Source organism: Nicotiana tomentosiformis, chromosome 11 (assembly GCF_000390325.3).
Source record: "Nicotiana tomentosiformis chromosome 11, ASM39032v3, whole genome shotgun sequence".
NCBI lineage: Eukaryota > Viridiplantae > Streptophyta > Magnoliopsida > Solanales > Solanaceae > Nicotiana > Nicotiana tomentosiformis.
Window position 1 is genome coordinate 86667690 of NC_090822.1, and position 21025 is coordinate 86688714.

The 21025-nt window shown below is 36.5% G+C and overlaps 1 protein-coding gene across 1 annotated transcript; it reads left to right on the top strand.

The window, feature by feature from the left end:
• The first annotated feature begins 808 nt into the window (after positions 1–808).
• LOC104087313 (protein FEZ-like) lies at positions 809–3069 on the top strand. Its single transcript, XM_009591736.4, has 3 exons — positions 809–1229; positions 1629–1930; positions 2202–3069. Exons 1-3 carry the CDS (start codon positions 1040–1042, stop codon positions 2844–2846), a joined length of 1137 nt encoding a protein of 378 aa, XP_009590031.1. The 5' UTR covers positions 809–1039; the 3' UTR covers positions 2847–3069.
• The last annotated feature ends 17956 nt before the right edge of the window (positions 3070–21025 follow it).

Consider the following 21025-nt stretch of genomic DNA (forward strand, 5'->3'; position numbering starts at 1 on the left):
TCGCGATCAATATTTACTGGCATTTCCCTTATATTTTTTCACTTAATTGACGCTACTAATTGAAACAGTAAGGATATGTTTGAAAAAATAAATTCAGCTTGCCAAAAACAACTACAGTAGTAATATTTAATTTGGGATGGGAGGAAGGAGACACGATTAATATTTGAGGAGGAAGAAAGTAATATTGGCTCAAGAGAGAGCCTTTAATTTGGACTAGGAGTGGCAAACGGACGGGTCGGGTTGGATATGGTTCGGGTCGAAAACGGAAAATGAAAAAACGGATGAATTATTCGACCCGACCCATATTTAATACGGATTAAAAATGGATTAACCGACGGATAATATAGTAACCATATTATCCATGACTTCTTGAATATGAACACTTTTGGGAGAATTCCTAGTATCCCAAACTTGAGGAACCCCCAATTTGAGACTTTACAAATGTAAAAGTTAAACCCACCCATTGGTTATCCATTTTCTAAATGGATAATATGGTTCTTATCCATATTTGACTCATTTTAAAAAAGTTCATTATTCAACCTATTTTTTAGTGGATAATATGAGTACTTAACTGCGTTCTTTTAACCATTTTGTCGCCCCTAATTTGGACTGTGACAAAAAAATTGTAAGCTTGTGTAAGACTCAAACGAGATACGAAAAACAAGTAGGCTTTAAAAGTCACCATAAAAAGTGGCTTATCCTTCGGGGGCAGACCCCTCCTCGGGAAGCATATAATGCTTTCCAATTTATAAGTGAACATCATATTCTAAAATCTAAACTTGGACTTCTCTTTTGAGCTTATCTGATTTTAACTGCATAACACCTACTTCCTAAATAGTTTTCTTCTTCTGAGTTTCAAGTATACTGTAATATAAAGAAAGAAAATTTATGATTTAAATTAGTTGCTTATCAGCTTGTCTACTTAGGGTTATCAGTTTTGTAGTGACTTCAGTCATATATCTTCTTCACTATTCTTTAAGGGGAAGAGATTTTTTTTTCCTTTTAAGGGTTGTGGGTAGATTTCAGACAAGGAAAAAGAATGATGGAAGAGAAAAGAAATGAATCAGAAGGGAAAATAGATGAAATGATGCTTCCAGGGTTTCGTTTTCATCCAACAGATGAAGAATTAGTAGGATTTTATCTTAGGAGAAAGATACAACACAAAACTCTCTCCATTGAGCTTATTAAGCAACTTGACATCTATAAGTTTGATCCATGGGATCTTCCAAGTAAGAAAAACTTAATTTTATTCGCTTTCGTTTTTTTTTGTTTAATCATTCTGTCTAATTCAGATTCGCATCGTAAAACACTATGGATTTAAGCTCTTTCTACCAAAGAGAACTTCATTTTCCGAGCTCGAGATCTCTTGTTTACCATTCCACTAGACGTCTCGGTGTTCATATACTTTGTTTCAAGATTTCATGGATGTACTTTCTTTTGGTTTTCAAATTCACGTATTCTCTCACTTCCTAGTTTTTTCTCATGAAAGAAACTCTATCTTGTACTTTCATGTTGTCCTTGGTCTTTGTATTTTTCTCTTTTTGTTCACTTTCTTTGTTTCATGTTCACAAAAGATGAAACACATAGCTAACTGCTTCCTTTGTTTTTATGTTATTTTTTTCAAACAGAGTTGGCAACTATTGGAGAGAGAGAATGGTATTTCTTCTGTCCAAGGGATAGAAAGTATAGAAATAGTACAAGGCCAAATAGAGTAACTGGGGCTGGTTTTTGGAAAGCCACAGGAACTGACAGGCCAATCTACTCTTCTGAAGGTTCAAAATGCATTGGCTTAAAGAAATCACTGGTTTTCTACAAAGGTAGAGCAGCTAAAGGGACGAAAACTGACTGGATGATGCATGAGTTTCGCTTGCCTTCCATCACTGACTCTTCCACACCAAAGAGATTTTTGGACAAAAATATTCCTCCTAATGTAAGCTTATGTAAACTCCATTTTTAGTATTTTTTTTTTTTTTTACTTTTGTTATACCAAATCACACAAAATTAGATAAGATTAGAAATGAGAGAGAAGTTACATTGTTTGAAATAGAATTTTGTCATGTCCTAAGTTGATCTCAGGCTCACCAGTTGATCTAAGTTGACCATGGTAATTGAAGCTGTTAAAAAGGCACTAGCTTAAATCGCATAGAAAGATAGTTGTTTTACTAATGTAATTGTGATTATTTTTCTTGGACTTTTTTCAGGACTCATGGGCAATTTGTAGGATATTCAAGAAAGCTAACTCCAATACACACAGAGCTCTTTCTCATTCTTGGGTGTCCCCTCAAATATCCTCAAATACCACACCATACTTTCAAACAAGTAACCACTTCACACCAAATGAAATGTCATTCATAGCCAAGAGTGCAAGTTCAGCCATCCAATTTAGCAATGACTTACAAAACTCATCTATGGCTAGCTTCTCTCCAATAGATTTACCTCCTTATAGAACCATAAATCCAATAACTACTAGTCATAGACATCCTCAACAAATTTCCATCTCAAACCATGACTCCACCACAAGTTATACACTCTCTAATTCATGTACCAACCTAAATATTGATGCTTCTTCTTTGCTACTAAACATGTCATCCTCCATACTTGGAGATTATAACAACTTTTCAATCACATTACCAGAGAACATTGAAGAGAATCAAATTCAAGAAGCAGGAAATTTGGTGAAAGAATTACCAAATGTGAATGTGGATCATATGCAAGAACAGTGGGGAAATGTTAGATCTGTTATTGGATTTCCCGTTAATGCTGATATTGATGCATGGAAGTCGAATTTGCTATGGGATTCTTCACCTTGTCCTAGTGAAATGTCCACTAGTTATTCTACTAATTAATTAACAAGTGTTACACTTGACCCCTTAATTAGCTACTAATCCCTAGTCATGTTTTGTTTCCAAGTTTTAAGCACTAAGTTTAGCTTTTCTTTCTTATATATGTCTTTTCCTTTCCTTTTTAGGGGCTATTTGAATTCATTTTAGTTTTTAGCTTAGCAATGTAAAAATTCTAATGTAGGTTTTCAAACCTAAGTCTGGACTAATCAAATCATTTCCTGCAAGGTTTTAGCTAAGAGTCAATAGTTTTTTGCTTTTACGGCAGTTTCTTTTGTTTGTCTTATCCTTACTAATTCTTCTCGTCCTTACCTTCTTTTCTGAATTAATGTTTTACATATAGCCATCGCACGTGGTAACCCTTAAACTATTGCGAGTTTTACTAGCAAGTTAATAATCATGTATATATTAAAATTTCCAATATCATTAATTTACAAGCAAAATAGCCTACTGCCTATCCTGGGATGTTGTTCTCTGAATGATCAATTAAATTCATAGTTACCATTTTGTCCTGTAGATAAACATTCAAATTCAGTTTAATTATACACGTTGACCGTTAATGAATATTTTTAAACTATCATATCATCTTTACCTATTATAGTTATGAACCTATCTTATTTTCAGTATCACAAATTTCACCTTTTATTGTAGTGGTAGTGTAAAAATTTCTTTTTCTTTTTGATACATATAATTTATTAAACTCCAATCAAAATAGGATTTATTTCTTGTTTGAAATTACAACTGCTTCCACTAAAACATTTGGGGGGAGAGGGGCGCAGTACTTAGGTCCCCCAGTAAACTTTCTCAAACCGACAACACTTGAGCATTTTCAACAAAATCAAATGGTGTTTCACTGTTTTGTAAGTTGAAGTTCTATTTCCGGTCTCAAGTTGATATTAATTTTATATTAATTTTAAAAGATGTTGACATCTAATATATGTACAATTATATTCAGGGATGGGGAGATTGACAAATATGTCACACATCGTATTGAGACGGGATGGGTGAAATGGAGACTCGCTTCCGGTATTTTGTGTGACAAGAAGGTGTCACCAAAACTTAAGGGTAAGTTTTACAGAGTGGTGGTCAGACCAACGATGTTGTATGTGACTGAGTGTTGGCCAGTCAAGATCGCTCATGTCCAGAAGATGAAGGTAGCAGAGATGGGGATATTGAGATGGATGTGCGGCCACACCAGGTTAGATAGGATCAGAAATGAGGTTATTCGCGACAAGGTGGGTGTGACCCCTATTGAGGACAAGATGCGGGAAGCGCCGCTTAGGTGGTTTTGGTCATGTGAGGAGGAGGAGCACAGACGCCCCGGTGAGGAGGTGTGAGAGGTTGACATTGGAGGGCCTACGGAGAGGTAGAGGTAGGCCAAAGAAGAGGTGGAGAGAGGTGATTAGGCAAGACATGTCGCAGCTTCAGCTGACCGAGGACATGACCCTTGATAGGAAGGTATGGAATTCGAGGATTAGGGTAGTAGAGTAGGTAGTCTACAGTGTTCATAATAGTAGTATTGGCACGCAGTCTCGCTTTCTGTTGGTAATAGGTTTTTATAACTAACCGTTGTTTCCTTCATTGTTGATCACCTTACTATCTTTTTATTTTTATTCTGCATTTATATGGCTTTTTGGTACTGTCCCTTCATGTCTATATTTTCATTAATGTGATGTTTGTGTTTGCCTGAGCCGAGGGTCTATTGAAAACAACCTTTTTAACCTCACAAAATAGGGGTAAGGTTTGCGTACACACTACTCTCCCCAGACCCCACGGTGTGGGATAATACTGGGTATGTTGTTGTTGTAACTTTTTAAAATAAAAATATATTAATATAATATAATTTATTTTTTTTTAGTTTGCAAAACCGTGTGTGATGACACCATATTAGTTCCTCAGATGATTAGTGGTAATTATTTTATTAAATAGTTATACTGGAATTTACCCGGATGAAATCGTTTGTGAGCTTAGGAAAAGAAAGATATCCATATCGAAAGCACTGCAGGAGCACTACACATGAAATTGAAGAATTGGCTTGCTTCTTTCAAGTCTACTCTACTGAATGAATACTCTTTAACTTATAATTCACATTATATAGACTATAATTTCATACCATAAAATTTTTAAAATTCCTTTTCAGTTTTGGATTTCAGGTGTCTCCACACTACTTGTATTCATCAGGTGCAAGTGAGGATTCTGGAAATTCAAACTATTTTTTAGGCTTTTGTATGCCACTTGAAACAACTTTATCATCTAAGCCATTTGACAGAAGAGGAAATAAAACCAACAAAAAAAGGGGAAAAAAGAAACAGAAATCAAAGGCTGAGTTGTAGGCCCCTAAATAGCAGATCTTACTTCTATAGTGCGGGAGGCATCTTTATAACATGATGTAATTCAGAAAACAGAACACTATTCAGGTACTCTTTGATAGTTATTTCTAATTTTAGAGATTTAATTTGATTCATCTACTAAAGATCATAGTGTTTTAGTGATGTTTATTTATTGGTCTGCATCACTGTCTGCATAACTCTGAAACCTGATACATATAGATAATAAAAATTGTAAATCTTTTGATCTTAGAATCTGGAAAAACATTTTCTTTGGTGATAGTAAAATGCTCTCTTACTCTTTTTTGTTGATTCCATCTAGTATTTCTTCTGCATTATCCTTATGCTTATTATAACTTGCTTCATGAGCTGATGACTTCATCCCTTATTAAATTATTTGGTAACTTTTGAACTTTACCTATGTGAGTTTTGCAAATATACTGTCTCGAACTCGGACAAAGAAGGAGGGTTGCTGTAGGCTTTCAATCAGCATAAAATCGGCCATACTATAATGAATGTTCTGAATACAGAACAAAGCGCAATAAACACAGGTGATTCATATATTCAATCCAAACTAGGTGGACACTGAGGCTTAGTTGATTTGATTGATATAGTCAACTTTTGCTCGTGTATTGAAAAAACATGCAGATCTCAGAAACCTAATCATGATAAATCAAAAATCTCCAGTGTATTGGTGGAAAAAAGATATGACACGTGGACTATCAACAAGCTGACAGGGCATGGTACATGGAACATCGATGTAATGACAAGTGACGTTCTTAATTAGACGAGTTAAAGAATGCGAAAAAGGCACGGGAGAAACACCCACGGGATTATACTGAGGAAAAAAACGGATCTGACAGCTGTAAAAGGAGAAACAGGAACAAAATAAATAATAGTTGTGAAAAAGGGAAGATACACGAACCTATCATAAATAAGGAAGGGAAATCGGTACAGTTACAAGGTTCTTTAATCATAAATGTTTCCGTTACAGTTGTATATGATAACGGGCAATCAAGGTAATTAATACCATTAGTGAGCCCTAATTAAGTAAGGGAACCGTTATAATTGTATACTCCTATATAAGGACTGAAATCTCATTTGTAATGGAGGGGACAATTATTGAAATTTATACAGTTATTCTTTACTTTACTCTCAAAGTTCTAAGCCGTAATTTTGGGAGTGATTATCAGTTCATTTCATATTTTCTTTTTCAATTATTTCCATTCCTTGATCTATTCTTCCAAATTGTTGGGAAAGTGAAGTAAATCTTGGTTATCATTAACCGAATTTCTTCTAGATATTAACTTTGACTGAGAAATCTATTTTTGAGTTGAACAAATTGGTTCTGTTACCGGGAATCTGATAATCTGTTCACTTTCCAATATTTAACAACCAAATATGTCAACCGTTAACGACAACAACCAGTGAACCAACAAGGTGCAGCTCCACCACACCACATACCTACGGGATCCCCTCAACAGTCCCGTGGAAGTTCACCTGAAAGGTCCGCTTCACGCGCTGATGATCAGCAGGGAAACGACCAAATCATGGAGCAAGACGCTCTAAAGCAATTGATTGCGGAACACATGAACAATACACTGCAAGCTTTTGTCAAAGGATTACCCAATGCGGCGCAAACTCCTCCACCAGTTAATACAATGACTTTGGAGAACTCGAATTCAGAGCTTGATAATTCTAGAAGTGGAGAAATTCCTAATGAATCTCGTGATTGAGGGTCAGGTACACTAGATAATTTTAATTTACAAAGTTTAGTGCTAACTTTGAAGAAGCAATTGAAGGAACAAAATGATCGTATAGAGCAGATACCTGGGGTACCCCGTGATCAAAGGGGTGGATATTGACAAGTATTGACAACAACCCTGGAAGCCAAGTGCGGCACCTTTACCAATTCCCAAAAAGTTTAAAATGCATGATATTCCCAAATATGATGGAACAACTGACCCTCGAGATCACATAATTGCGTTCACTACCAGCGTGAAAGGCAATAATTTAACCAAACATGAAATCGAATCGGTTTGGGTTTAAACGTTTGGTGAAACACTCACAAATGGAGCGTTAACGTGATATTCTCTTTTACTTGAAAATTCTATTGATTCTTTTGCTAAGCTTGTAGATTCATTTATAAAAGCACATTCGGGAGCTCAAAAAATTGAATAAAGGATGGAAGACATCTTTAAGGTTAAACAAGGGAGTACAGAAATCCTCAGGGAATTCGTAGATAGATTCCAGCAGGAGAGGATGATGTTGCCTCGAGTACCTGATAACTGGGCGGCTATGGCATTTGCAAACAACTTGAATGAGAAAAGTTCAGAAGCCACGAGGAGGTTGAAAAAACGTTTGCGAGAATTTCCCGCAACAACTTGGAACGATGTGTACAACAGGTACAGTACGAAGCTGCGGATAGAAGAAGGTACGGTCGCACAGCCAAGGGCCGATGAAAGACCAGGATCGAGACGTTCATAATCAGAAAGGAGGTCCGGTAAAAATAGGTACAAGCCGTAGATGGGACATACAGGGCGAGACTCTCGATCTAAACAGGAGAGTGCATGATTCGATTCAAGACCAAGGCAAAAAGACGCGAGTTCTTCATCCAGGTTCAAAAAGGAATGAGATGCCTGAATCAATGATTCCAATACGCAAGCAAGAATAAGATATTACAGCTTTAACATCAGCACCTCCGAGTTAATGGTTATTTTAAGAGGTATGTAGGATAAGGTGTGATGGCCTAAAGAAATAAGATCAGATCCAAGCAAAAGAAATTCAGATTCCTGGTGTAAATTTCATAATGATCATGGCCATAGAACAACAGATTTTAGGCTTCTGTAAGTAGAGGTCGAGCATTTATTGAAGCAGGTTATCTTATTGATCTGTTCAGTGAGAAAGGGAGACAATCATACATGAATAATAGACAAGAGCCCCCAAAACCTCCATCACCAAAAAGAACAGTCAACGTTATAACTGTAGGAGATGAGGTCAATGGAGTATCATATACAGCCACGAAAAGACATCAAAAGTCATGGTTACTCACGGAAAGCGAGTTCGCCAAGTCTTGGATGGCGACAATATAATATTCGATGATGAGGATGTGGACGGCTTGATGATTCCTCACAATGATACACTAGTAATATCTTTACTTGTACATGATAGTAACGTAAAACGAGATTTGATTGATCCGGGTAGCTCAGTGAATATCATTTTACTGAGGGTGGTGAATGAAATACAAGCTAATGATAAAGTCATAACAAAATCGCGGTCCTTGTCCGAGTTTGATAATTCAAGTGTTATTACAAAAGGAAAATTTGTACTTACCACATTTGCAGAAGGGGTCGTCAAGGATACAAAGTTCCAGGTGATTGATGAGCACAAAACACACACTTAAATTGTGCTCGCTAGTCAAAGATAGTATAGTATAATATCGTATCCATAGGGATTGGATTTAAACAGTGTTTTCGTAGTTTCTATCTTGATTGCTATCCAGGAGAATAAACAATTGAGATTTATATGATTAATGATAGAATTTAACTAAGAATCTAAAATCTAAAGCTATTGACTAATGACAATCGAAGCAAGGCCTAAGCAAAGGAAGATATCAATGGGAGAAAATGAGATTTTGATAGGATAGGTGCAAGATAATTGTCTGGGATTTAACTCTAGATAATTCACTTCTAATGTTCAAGTGAGTCTTTCGAATTCACTCTATTATCAGTACAATTATTTGGTAGAAACTCCTCTCTCGATTAAGTCTCAACCTCACAATATGAACCAATTTAAGGTCTGTGAAGATATGCAAGAATGCCTAATGGATTGGTCTTTGGGAGAACCTCTCTTGATTATTCTCCTAACTAGGTTTAATCAATGATTTAGCTAGCCTCCTTCAATTACTTAGAAGAATCTATAAACTCAACCAACAAAATAATGCAAAGATATCACAAGTTATGCCTCTTTCGATTACAAGAACAAGTGAATATAGATGCAATAATTAAATCTTCCGAAAATGATTCAAATACATAAAAATAGAGTTATAATCTACAAACAATCATCAATTCACCAAATCTATCAAAATGCAAAAGGATCTACTCCATAGACATGGAGAAGTTCTTTACAAATGTAACTAAAGTATAAGAAAACATAAATTCAATCCAAACTCGGATCTTGAGTGAGGAAGGAATGATGAAATCCTTGTGCTTGTGTTCTTCCAACTCCTCCTTAGTCTCCTTGTCCTCCTTAAGTCAAAATTGTATCAAAAGTCCCAAAAATGATATTTTTCCGTGTATTTAAGCCATCCCCCAATAATCCCCGGATGAAATTACCCTTTTAAGCGGAATTAGGAAGTCACTCTAACATTTTTGGGCTATCGCGCATGTAGGAAATTTCAGAACGTGCCAAAATATGATTTCTGACCACTTTTTGCACTAGCGCCTCGCGGGGCATGCCGCAGCGCAATAGTGCAAATTGTGGCCACAAATGAGTTTTTCAAATTTTTTGACATCCAGACTTGGTTTTCGACCCCCGAATGTGATCCCGGCTTAATTGTTTGGGTTTCTACTCAGATTTCAAAGCTCCAAATAGCTTGAATTAGCTCCACAATATCTACATAACTCGGAATCACTCATACAAGGCATAAAACACACAATAAGTGCAAAAATACTACCAATTAAAGCTCAACACAAGTAAAGTGCAGTGAATTAGAGTATAATAAGCGACTAAAATACGGGATTATAGCCTACCATCAACACCCCACACTTAAACCATTTCTCGTCCTCAAGCAATCAAACTACACTTCACATAGACACGACCTTTTTAAACAACTCTCCTAACTCATCATACTAAGAATAACCAAACAAATTAAGCACAATACTGTAATATCCACGCCTCAAGAGTTGACTCAACAGTACCACGCATTTTTCATAACCTGCTCATTTACTTTAATATAGAAGTCAAGGACTTTACCTTACCTTCGTAAATTATGTGCCCTCATACAGATAATAGAGAGTAGTTCAACGCATAATAAAATTCAAGAATAAATAGGAAGTCAAGCTAGAAAGAATTAACTCACTCTCAGAAATAAAATTCATGTGCCACAGAAGACGTACCATAAGCTTGGCCGTAATGTATTACTCTAATAATTGAGCTCATTCAGTCAAGGATCAAATATGACTTTAATTTGTTGTAATGTAGGCTGCGGGATGGTAGGATATATTTGGATATAGTGACTACACTTCCCTGAGCACTTTAATACATATACATTAGCAATTTAAACCTCACACTTGCGTTGAACCAAACCCTAACTTTCAATACTATAGCTTCAAACTCCCCATATATTTAAGCACATACAAGGTGAGAACTACCACTAGTAAGGAATCAATTTTTTTTTCTTTTCTAAGTTCTGATTTTTTTTCTTTTCGATTTTTTTTCCAATCAAACTCTTTTTTTTTAATTCTCTTCATGTGGCTCTCACAAATTTTTAAACCATGCACCTTTCTCCTTTTTCTATAGTTCCACTCAAAATTTAACCATACCTCACTTAGTTTTTACGAGCTCATAAGAAAATCAAGTGCTCACGAGAGGTAAAAGATTCAAACAGATAGACAATTCAAATAAATGGGTCAAGCTTATAGTATGGTTGCCAAAGAAATAGGATTACAGGCTCAACGGAGCTAACTAAGATACACATTAATTTGGCGGGTAAAAGCATATATCTAACTCAACAAAGAAATATCTATATTACTTCCTAGACTGAACAAGACTACTATTTCGCTTTGCAAATATACGGGGCAAGTTCTAGACATCAAATGCAAGCGGGGGATCATTTTCAACACTTGTCAGACACCTTTGAGATTCTCCGCAAGTACAATATGAAGTTAAACCCAAAAAAATGTGCTTTTGGCATAGCTTCAGGTAATTTTTTGGTTTTCTTGTTTCTAACAGAGGTATTGAAGTAAATCTCGCACATATTAAAGCTATTGAGGAGATACCATATATACTCACGAGCAAGAAAGAAGTGCAAAGATTAACAGGCAGGATAGCAGCTCTGGGATATTTATATCAAAGTCATCAGAAAAAAATTTTAAATTCTTTTCAGTGCTGAAAAAGCAAAATTGATTTGAATGGACTGACAAGTGCCAACAAGATCTCAAGGACCTAAAGTCATATCTATCAAATCTTCCTTTTAGCCAAACCGAAAGACGGTGAAAGATTGCTCATTTACCTTGCTATGTCAAAAGTAGCGGTAAGTACGGTGTTGGTACGAGAAGATAAAGTTAAACAATCCCCAATTTATTATGTTAGTAATTCTTTACGAGATACTGAGTCACAGTATCCACACCTAGAAAAGCTTGCGTTAACGTTAATTATGGCGTCTAGGAAGTTACGACCTTACTTTCAATGTCATCATATTATTGTTATAATTGCTATCCCTTAAGAAACATACTGCATAAACGGGAACTATCATGTAGATTAGCTAAATGGGCAATAGAACTCAGTGAGTATGATATCATATATTAGCCTAGAACTGCAATAAAATAGCAGGTATTAGCAGATTTTGTAGCGGATTTTAGCATAAATTTAGTTCCTGAGGCAGAGAAGGAACTGCAGGTGTTTATCGGAGCTAATCCGGGGACTTGGACCCTATTTACTGATGGTTCCTCAACTGTTAAAGGAGCGGGTGTAGGAATTATTTTAATTCTACCCTCAGGTGAAGTCATAAGATAAGCAATAAAATGTTATCCAATCACTAACAATGAGGCAGAGTATGAAGCTATGATTGAAGGATTGGAATTGGCACGAGAACTTGGTATCGAAAAAATTGTGATCAAAAGTGACTCGCAGCTGGTGGTTAATCAAATGCAGGGTACTTACGCGACAAGAGAGACGCGAATGCAGTAATGCTTGGAAAAGGTACGAGAATTACTTAGATAATTTCAGACATGGAAAGCCGTGCAAATACCCAGGGAGAAAAATGCAGAAGCAGACGCATTGGCAAATCCCGCGTCTGTCGTGGATGTAACAAACGCAAAATATTCCATTGTGATACATTTGTTTCATTCGGCACTCGATCAAACCAAGAGTGAGGTAAATTTTAATAATTTAACCTGGGATTGGAGAAACGAATTTTTGAACTTTTTGTAGTGTGGTATCCTGCTTGAAGATAAGAAAAAATCACAATTGTTACGGCAGAAAGCTGCTTGGTACTACTTAATTCGTGGAAGTTTATATCATAAAATATTTGGTGGACCTTTAGCACGGTGCCTCGGTCCATCACCAATGGAGTATGTAATGAGAGAAGTACATGAGGGGCATTGCGGCAATCATGTCAGGGGAAGATAGTTGGTGAAAATATTAATAAGAGCAGGATATTATTGGCCAAAATGGAAGAAGAGGCAGAAAACTTTGTAGCTAGGTGCGATAAATGTCAACGATATGCCAATAACTTGAACCGACCGGCATAGCTGTTGCATTCAGTTATTTCACAATGGCCCTTCATGAAATAGGGCATAGACATCGTAGGGCCGTTGCCTCAAGCTAAAGGAAAGGTACGGTTTCTGTTAGTTTTAATAGATTATTTCTCAAAATGGGTAGAAGCAGGTGCTTTCAAATAGGTGCGGGAAAAGAAGTTAGGGATTTCATTTGGCGAAATATTATATACCGATTTGAAGTTCCAAAGAAAATTGTATGTGATAATGGCCCACAATTCATAGGCGTGAAAATCATAGAATTCTTCCAAAGTTGGCAAATCAAACGAATTACATCTGCACCTTATCACCCTGCAGACAACGGATAAGCTGACAAATAAAGTTATTATCAATAACTTAAAGAGGAGATTGGAAGAATCAAAAGGCAAATGACCAGAGGTATTACCTCGGGTGCTATGGGCTTACCGAACAAATGCAAAAACTAGTACGGGTGAGACTAAATTTTCACTTGTATGCGGTGCAGAAGCTTTAATTCTGGTGGAGATAGGTAAACCAAATACGAGGTACACGCATGTCACTGAAGAGGCAAATAAGGAAGAGCTGCGGGTAAATTTAGATTTGTTAGAAGAAAGGAGAGAAGCAACATTAATTCGAATGACGTCTCAAAAATAGATAATTTAACGATATTATAACAGAAAAGCTAATTTGAGGTACTTCAAGATTGGGGACTTTGTCCTCAAAAAGGTGTTCCGGTCTACAAAGTGGCAAATGCAAGAAAATTGAGCCCAAATTGGGAAGGCCCATATAGGGTTCGAGGCATCGCTGGAAAAAAACATACGAGTTGGAAATCATGGATGACAAGGTATTACTGTCGAACTGGAATGCAGTCCATTTGAAGAAATACTACTTCTAAACGAAGATAATAACCACAGTCAGGTATCACGCAAGTTCGATTTTATTTTATTCTTTTGAATTTTACTAACCATTTTAGATGATAGGCAAAAAGCTGGCCCGTACCAAATGATGATATTAAACCCGAAAGACACGTGAAATATTGAATTATTACCGGTCTAGGTTACAACTTTTCTGATGGGAAAAGGGTTATGCAGTCATCATCTAAGAAATTACCTCCGAGTCCCGTTTGTATTTTTCCTTTTAGGGAAAGGACCAAAAGAAATGAGTGATCCAGTATTTGAGATTTCATACTTCAAAGCTCCAACACTGTGGGGGGAGGGAGGGAGTGGAGAGGACTATGCATATAGAAGGAAGGAAAAGGAACCAAGGGCATAGTTCAGTTTGAATCAAAACCTTGAAGAAACCCTTGAAAACTTTTCAAAGGAGTTCGAACTCGCAAAAAGGATGCAAGATATTTTCACGAGTTTCTAGGTTAAGGCCATAAATTTAGTCACAGGAGAATAGACCCGAATTTGTGAACCTGCTACAATGAAAGCAGTTATGAATGTGTTGTATGAACAGTTACGAAAATGATGTATGAAATTTATTTATTTGAAAGTTCAAAACATAAAACTTCCTTAAATTATTTATCTTTTCATATCTACTTCACGTTTTATATATTTGCACTAATATGAAGATGAGACGTCATCTTCATCAATGTCGTTAATATAAAAGGGTCCTCTTTTATAGAAACCCGTGTATATCAAAGTCACGGTCTATTAAAGCATTTTTAAGTATAAGAGAAAGCTCAAATATTAAAAGGGCAGAAAGCATAATATGCGACAAAAGCAATAAAGATATTTATATTATAACCCCAAAGAACAGGGGGAGTATTTATGTCATAATTCTAAAAAGACAGGGGCAGCAAAACCTTCCAAAAAAGTTATCTATAAAACATAAGGGAGTTCCAAACAACAAACAAATACTTTCGACAAAAAGTCTGGAAATGGGGAAAAGCTAAGGAGCATCATCAACATGAGAAGAAGGATCAAATTGGGAGAAGAGGGTTGACCATCAGCTTTACCCGGAACAAGTCTATCTCCATCACCCTTAGAACCTTCATCTTCAGGTGTGGAAAAGCTTTGACATTGTTGAGTCTGTTTAATTGTTTCTCTGGCCTTAGAAATCTCAGCGTTAAGGTCAAAACCTTCCTTGCCGGCTTCAGTTAAAGTCTTGAGGAGAGTGTTCAAAAAAGCCCAGGTAACATCCAGCGATAACTTATCCTCGAGGGCTTCATAGTCCTTCTCCCACTGATCAATTTTAGCTCTCAGCTCTTCTTTTTCTGCTTCCGAGGCTTCATAAGTTGTCTTCAAAGGAGCAAGAGAACTTTCCAGAAACTGAATTTTATTTGTAGAAGTACGGAGATCTTCCTGAGCTTGGGTAAGCATTTGAACCAATTCACCCGCTTAAACCTCTTTTTGATTAAGGAGCTCTTTCAAACTCCTTATCTCTTTAGTAGCCTTGAAAAGTTGTTCAGCAAAAGAGGATTCCAGTTTATCCTTATCCTTCTCAACTTGATTAGAACAAGCTTTTAGAACTGCTAACTCAGCGGATACCATACCATTCTTATTTGCTGTTCCAAAGCTTCTTTCTCATCTACAAGAACGTCTTTTTTTCAAACTGAAGACCTTTAAATTGTTCTCTCTAGTTATCAGCCTCGATACACAATTCAATTAGTTGATGATCAGTCCAAGAGACCCTTTTCATAAGCTCAGTGCCTATTAAATTAATCTACAAAAAAAGGGAAGGTTATGAATGAGGAAAAGGAAGGAAATGTAAGTTAATTTATACCTTAAGAGAAGAATGAACAAATGTAAGTTAATTTATACCTTAAGAGAAGAATGAACAATGTCATTCATTAAGGTCAAGGAACTGTGACCCTCCAACTTCTTTTTCTCCACATGTCCTAACAATGTCTTCAACCACGCGTCAGCTTGTCCAGACTTCCTCAATAAATTTTCACCCTCGGGGACTTTAATCACAACTTTTTTCCATTTCCCGCCTTCTACTAGAAGGCTCAACTTCTACATGAGAAGCAACAGCGGAAGCAACCACTGGAGTAACACCAGGAAAAGACATAGGGGGGTTAACAATAGATAAAACTGGAAGGGAAGCAAGTGGCAATTATTCAAAAATAGGCCCGAGGCCTTCTTCTCAAAGCCATAGGTAAATAGCCTTTCAACAGGACTTGATGGGGTATTAGCTGGGTTACCAGCGTCTTCATTAGAAATTTCTAATGGGGCATTCTCTGGCTCATCGATGAGTCTGAAGGGAATCGAACTTGATGGGGGATCATGAGAAACAGGGGTTTCATCATCAGAAACCACGCGTCTTCTGACACGCGGGTTTCTCACCAAAGAACCTTCTTCTACATACTCTTCATCATCAGACCCACGGGCTTCGACAGTCTCTTGGAGGAAGAAGCACTCAAAATTCGTTCTTGAGCAAGAATTATAGAAAGCCTGGTTGATGGAATAGATGCGGGACTAATGCCGTGAATGGCAAACCTTAATAAAAAAGGGATGATGAAAAATTTATGTATAAACAAGTAAAGGAGGAGAGGAACTGCAAGGATGAAGAGTACCGTGAGTCTTCACTTTCCAACCGAATATCTGTGAAAGAATTTTTCAAGATCTTTTGCCCATACGAGCAGCATTCAACATTTTTTCTACCCAAGCACGGAAGTCAGGAATTTCTTCGAAGACTTCCATGGTTGCTAATGAATATGTGGTTACACGAAGGAATTCAAGGCATCAAAGAAGAGAAAAAAACTTACGTGCAAAGTTTCATTTTTCTGGAAAAGGCATATTTTCTTTACCCACTAACCCACTAGTGGGGCAACAACAAAACGGGCGTACCAGCCATGGTTACGGTTATCCTCGGGGCTAACTAAAACCCTTTTACTTCTAGCCACGAGGGAAAAGACCCCTTCACGAAATAGCTTGGGAGAGTAAAGATGAAGTAAGTGACGGAAGATAAAAGGAGCGAAAACCAAATCCGACAAATAGAGAAAGCATGACACAGCCCTCCACATAATGGGACCAATCTAGCCAAGGCAAACATTAAAATAGCGACAAAACTCGATGATCACTGGATCAATGGGAGTCTTAAACCCTAAAGTGAAATGGTAGGTATAAATAAAAGAAAAGCCAGCATGGTAAGAGGCGATTCTTTGATTGGCACTAGGAATTAAAACTGGAAAATCTGGTTTCCAATGACATTCTTATCGAACTAAAGAAAGAAGACCGAGAGTGATTAAACTTGGGTAAAGTTCAGCAGGATTAAGGGAAGCTATAGAAGAAACTTGATTCTTCATGGACTCGCGATCTGATACAAAAGAAAGCTCTTGAGAAATAATCTTAGAAACTGTAGGCTCACGCATGGGTTCATTCAAGTCTCTATTTTTAGAAGAAGATCTAGGGGTCAAAGGAGCCCTGGATCTAGAAGAAGATGGCCTGGCGGAACTACTTAGAGAAGTAGAACTACAAGTAGGTAACGAACCAAGGCTGCAAAGTCTACCACCTCTCCTACTCCTAGTAAGGGCAGTAGAAGGAGCAAGCTAGTCGACGATCATAACTTTGAGAGGGTCTGGTGTTGAAGAAGACATGTTTAACAAAGAAAATACAGAGAAAAGGTACAGAACTACGAAGGAGGGTTAAGATAATAGATACAGAGAAGAAGGAAGAAGCCTTTAAGAAATCAAAAAGGACGAAGTATTTATAAGGAGATACAGCCGTCGTTAAAATTGATCATTATGAAGTGTCATAATGGAAAACTGTCACTTCGTGACTGACGCAGCCGCAGAAAAAAATCCTAAAAATGCTGAGAAACTACAGAACCAATCATGAGAAGCCATGTGGCATGGGCGTTAAATAAATGTGACATACGTCGCATCGATTCTGAAGAAGGCATAATAATATTCAAGAAACGGCGGTAAAGAATTCTCTCCAAAAAAACTTACCACTTCCCGAATATTCAGAAAGTGGGGGGACTATCTGTATTGGTAGAAAAAAGACATGACATGTGGACTATCAACAAGCTGACAGGGCATGGTACGTGGAACATCGATGTAATGACAAGTGGCGTTCTTAATTAGACGAGCTAAAGAATGCGGAAAAGCCACGGGAGAAACATCCACATGGTTACACTGAGGAAAAAATCGAACCTGACAGTTGTAAAAGGAGAAACATGAATGAAATGAATAAAGGTTGTGAAGAAGGGAAGATACACGAACTTGTCATAAATAAGGAAGGAAAATCGGTACAGTTACAAGGAATCTTTACTCATAAATATTTTTGTTACGGTTGTATATGGTAACGAAAAATCAAGGCAATTAATACCATTAGTGAGCCCGAATTAAGTAAGGGAACCGTTATAATTGTATGCTCATATATAAGGACTGAAATCTCATTTGTAATGGAGGGGACAATTATTGAAATTTATACAGTTATTCTTTACTGTACTCTCAAAGTTCTAAGCCGTAATTTTGGGAGTGATTATCAGTACATTTCATATTTTCTTTGTCAATTATTTTCATTTCTTGATCTATTCTTCCAAATTGTTGGAAAAGTGAAGTAAATCTTGGTTATCAGTAACCCGATTTCTTCTACATATTGATTTTGACCGAGAAATCTATTTTTGGGTCAAACATCCAGAAGTTTAGTCTATGCAGTTTGCATCTTCAGAATTGATCTGTGTAAACTAATAAAATGGAACACTTAACTGAATCGCTTTGGAGTAACTGCATCAGAAATCTGACCAATTCACTGAATTTAAGACTTACAACATTCAGTTTACTCTGATGACAGAGTGCGGACTCCTTTATTTATGCTAGGAGTATCTTATTTTTCTAAGGGCATTGCAACCTCTTCTTTGCATGAAGCATCACTTGACTTGATGTGTGTGATTAAGAGATAAGACCTCACAATAAAAAGATTGATGTAATTGCTCAAATGGAAACTGTCTGTTAATGTTGTGTAATTTCCTTGCTATATAGAGAGAAAGCAGAAACAAAAAGGGCATCTCAGTGAACTAAACTCCCGCTATGCGCGGGGTTCGGAGAAGGGCCGAACCACAAGGGTCTATTGTACGCAACCTTACCCTACATTTCTGCAAGAGGCTCTCGAACCCGTGACCTCCTGGTCATATGACAGCAACTTTACCGGTTGCTCCCTTTCAGAAAGGGGAAACAGAATTCTAAATAATACCTATAGGATAGAAAATTCTTTTGAATGATGATAATAGGAGTAAACTATATTGAGTAACCATATTGGAAGTAAACTGATCATCATCTCACTCATGATTATACTTTAGCGTGCTCAAAGAAAATTCATGATAACTTACTTCTATGGTTAAAGAAAGAATTCAATCTTAGAGAAGAAAGAGAAAAAGATAAAAATCATTACATCTCAAAGAAACCAATGAATTCAAACTGATTTGTCAGACAAACAGAAAAACAAATGAATTCAAACTGATCAAAATATCAAATGTCTAAAAGGAAAAAAAAAAGTAAAAGGAGAAAGAGGAAATGGTTTTTTGGTTTTTCAGAGAGTTTGCCTATCTTCTTGCTATTGAAGCCACTGTCGACTAACTCCTGAGCCTTGACTATGTACACATCTCTCTATATCAAAACTTTAAAGATAGACAAGAACAACACATAACTTGTCCAAATGTGAAGCTCAGCAAACATATAATTACCATATTGAAGTTTGCACTAATAGGACCTCTTTTTCTCTCTGCTGCTTGTAAAACAGGCTTTGTTTTATCAGGACCTATTGTGAATAGGATCTGATCCTTTTCTAACTCTTCTTTTGCTCGAGCGATTGGGATCAAATGATTTGCTTACTGATGCTGGTTTAACATTTGTAGTGTTCAATTCCTTTGTGACTAAATTCGCGAGTATACGTTGACTTCTTGACATTAGCCCCTGCTGTCTTGTGCTCCATCTCAAAACAAGCTGTGAACTTGTTATAGAGAAAGCATTTTCTGGAAATACTGCTAATAGTCCTATGCAAATCAGAAGCAAAACAAGTGGCTTATGAGTACTTAAAATCATAGTTTCTTCTGGTGTATGGTAGAAAATAGAAAAAACAGCAGCCTTTATATCATCAATAAGACACTTAGCATTTTTTCCTTGTGATATCTATTTCTGTAGATATGAGCTTTCTGGTTTATTTCTTATACTAGGATGTGGAGGGGCCCAGAATCTGTCAAGGAGTTTAGATTCACTCTAATCATAATAATATGTGCAGATGAAGCAAATTAAGGCTGTTATAAAAGGAATATGATTTGGGGTGAATAAAGGCCTAGGAACAACATCTTTGAGAAGCTAAGCATATTTTTTCACTTGTTTCCATATGTCTCTATCATTAGCCTTGCCTTTGTCTTCTAAACAAGGACCAATTTGGTCACTTGGACTAGTAGTCAGCATGCCACATCATCTCACTGTGCTGACATGTAATTGTCACCGGAAATCCAATTAATTATTGTGTTTAACTTTTATATACCGACGGTGTAAAGATCTTTTATACTCTCAGTATAATTTAATTTGTCGTAGCAGTTTACCTACCCAATTTGTCACGTTTCTAATTGCACTTATTATAAACAGTCACTGTACTTATTTTTAGGCAATGTACTAGTACAAAAAGTTCTTTGAGCTGTCATTATATAAAAGTTAAACTCTTAATTTAAGATGATGTACTTGAGTGTACATGTTATATTTGCTAATCAAAGCTTACTTAGGTATTAAGGAAGAAAGTCTTTTTGGTGAAATTAAGCTGCCAAACTACAAGATTGGTAAAATATATGTAAAGCAAAATGTGATGAAAAAGAAATGTGGGGTAATAGAACATCTATTCCCCTAAAAAAACCAAACACTGGCTTTATGCCACCAGGAAAATCTCACTTTAGAATTCCAAGCTCTCTTCTCTATGCAGCAAAAACAGCAGTCCTGGTTTCTTGTGCTAAATGTGTCTCTTTATGCTTTTCTTTTGCTCTTTAATTTGGTTGACAGGCCCAGTATTCCCTATTCAAATAAATCCAATCCAATCCAATCCAAGTGTAGCTTTCTCTTAAAATTTGAAATTTTTTTCTTTTCTTTTTTTCTCGTTTAACCAGGCAGGCCACTTTTTTCTTTATTTTGCTTTGATCTAGTGTATAATATTAGAAAATTACATGCAAGTTGGAACATTCTAAAGCGTAGGATCTGATACTTTATTCAATTGCACTGTGCCAATGGATTGTATCTTAACAGTGAAATTGTCCAACTTATATAACCATGACAAATATTTTGGGTTTCTATTCTTTTTATATTTGTTTACACACACACATTTTCTCTTGCAACATTAGTATATTGACTTCCTCTGTACTCTGTAGTATTTACAAAATTATAATGACATATAGAAAGATTAGAACAACCCCTATGAAAGACAGAGGCAAAGGTAGGATTTTAAGTTTATAAGTTCGATGC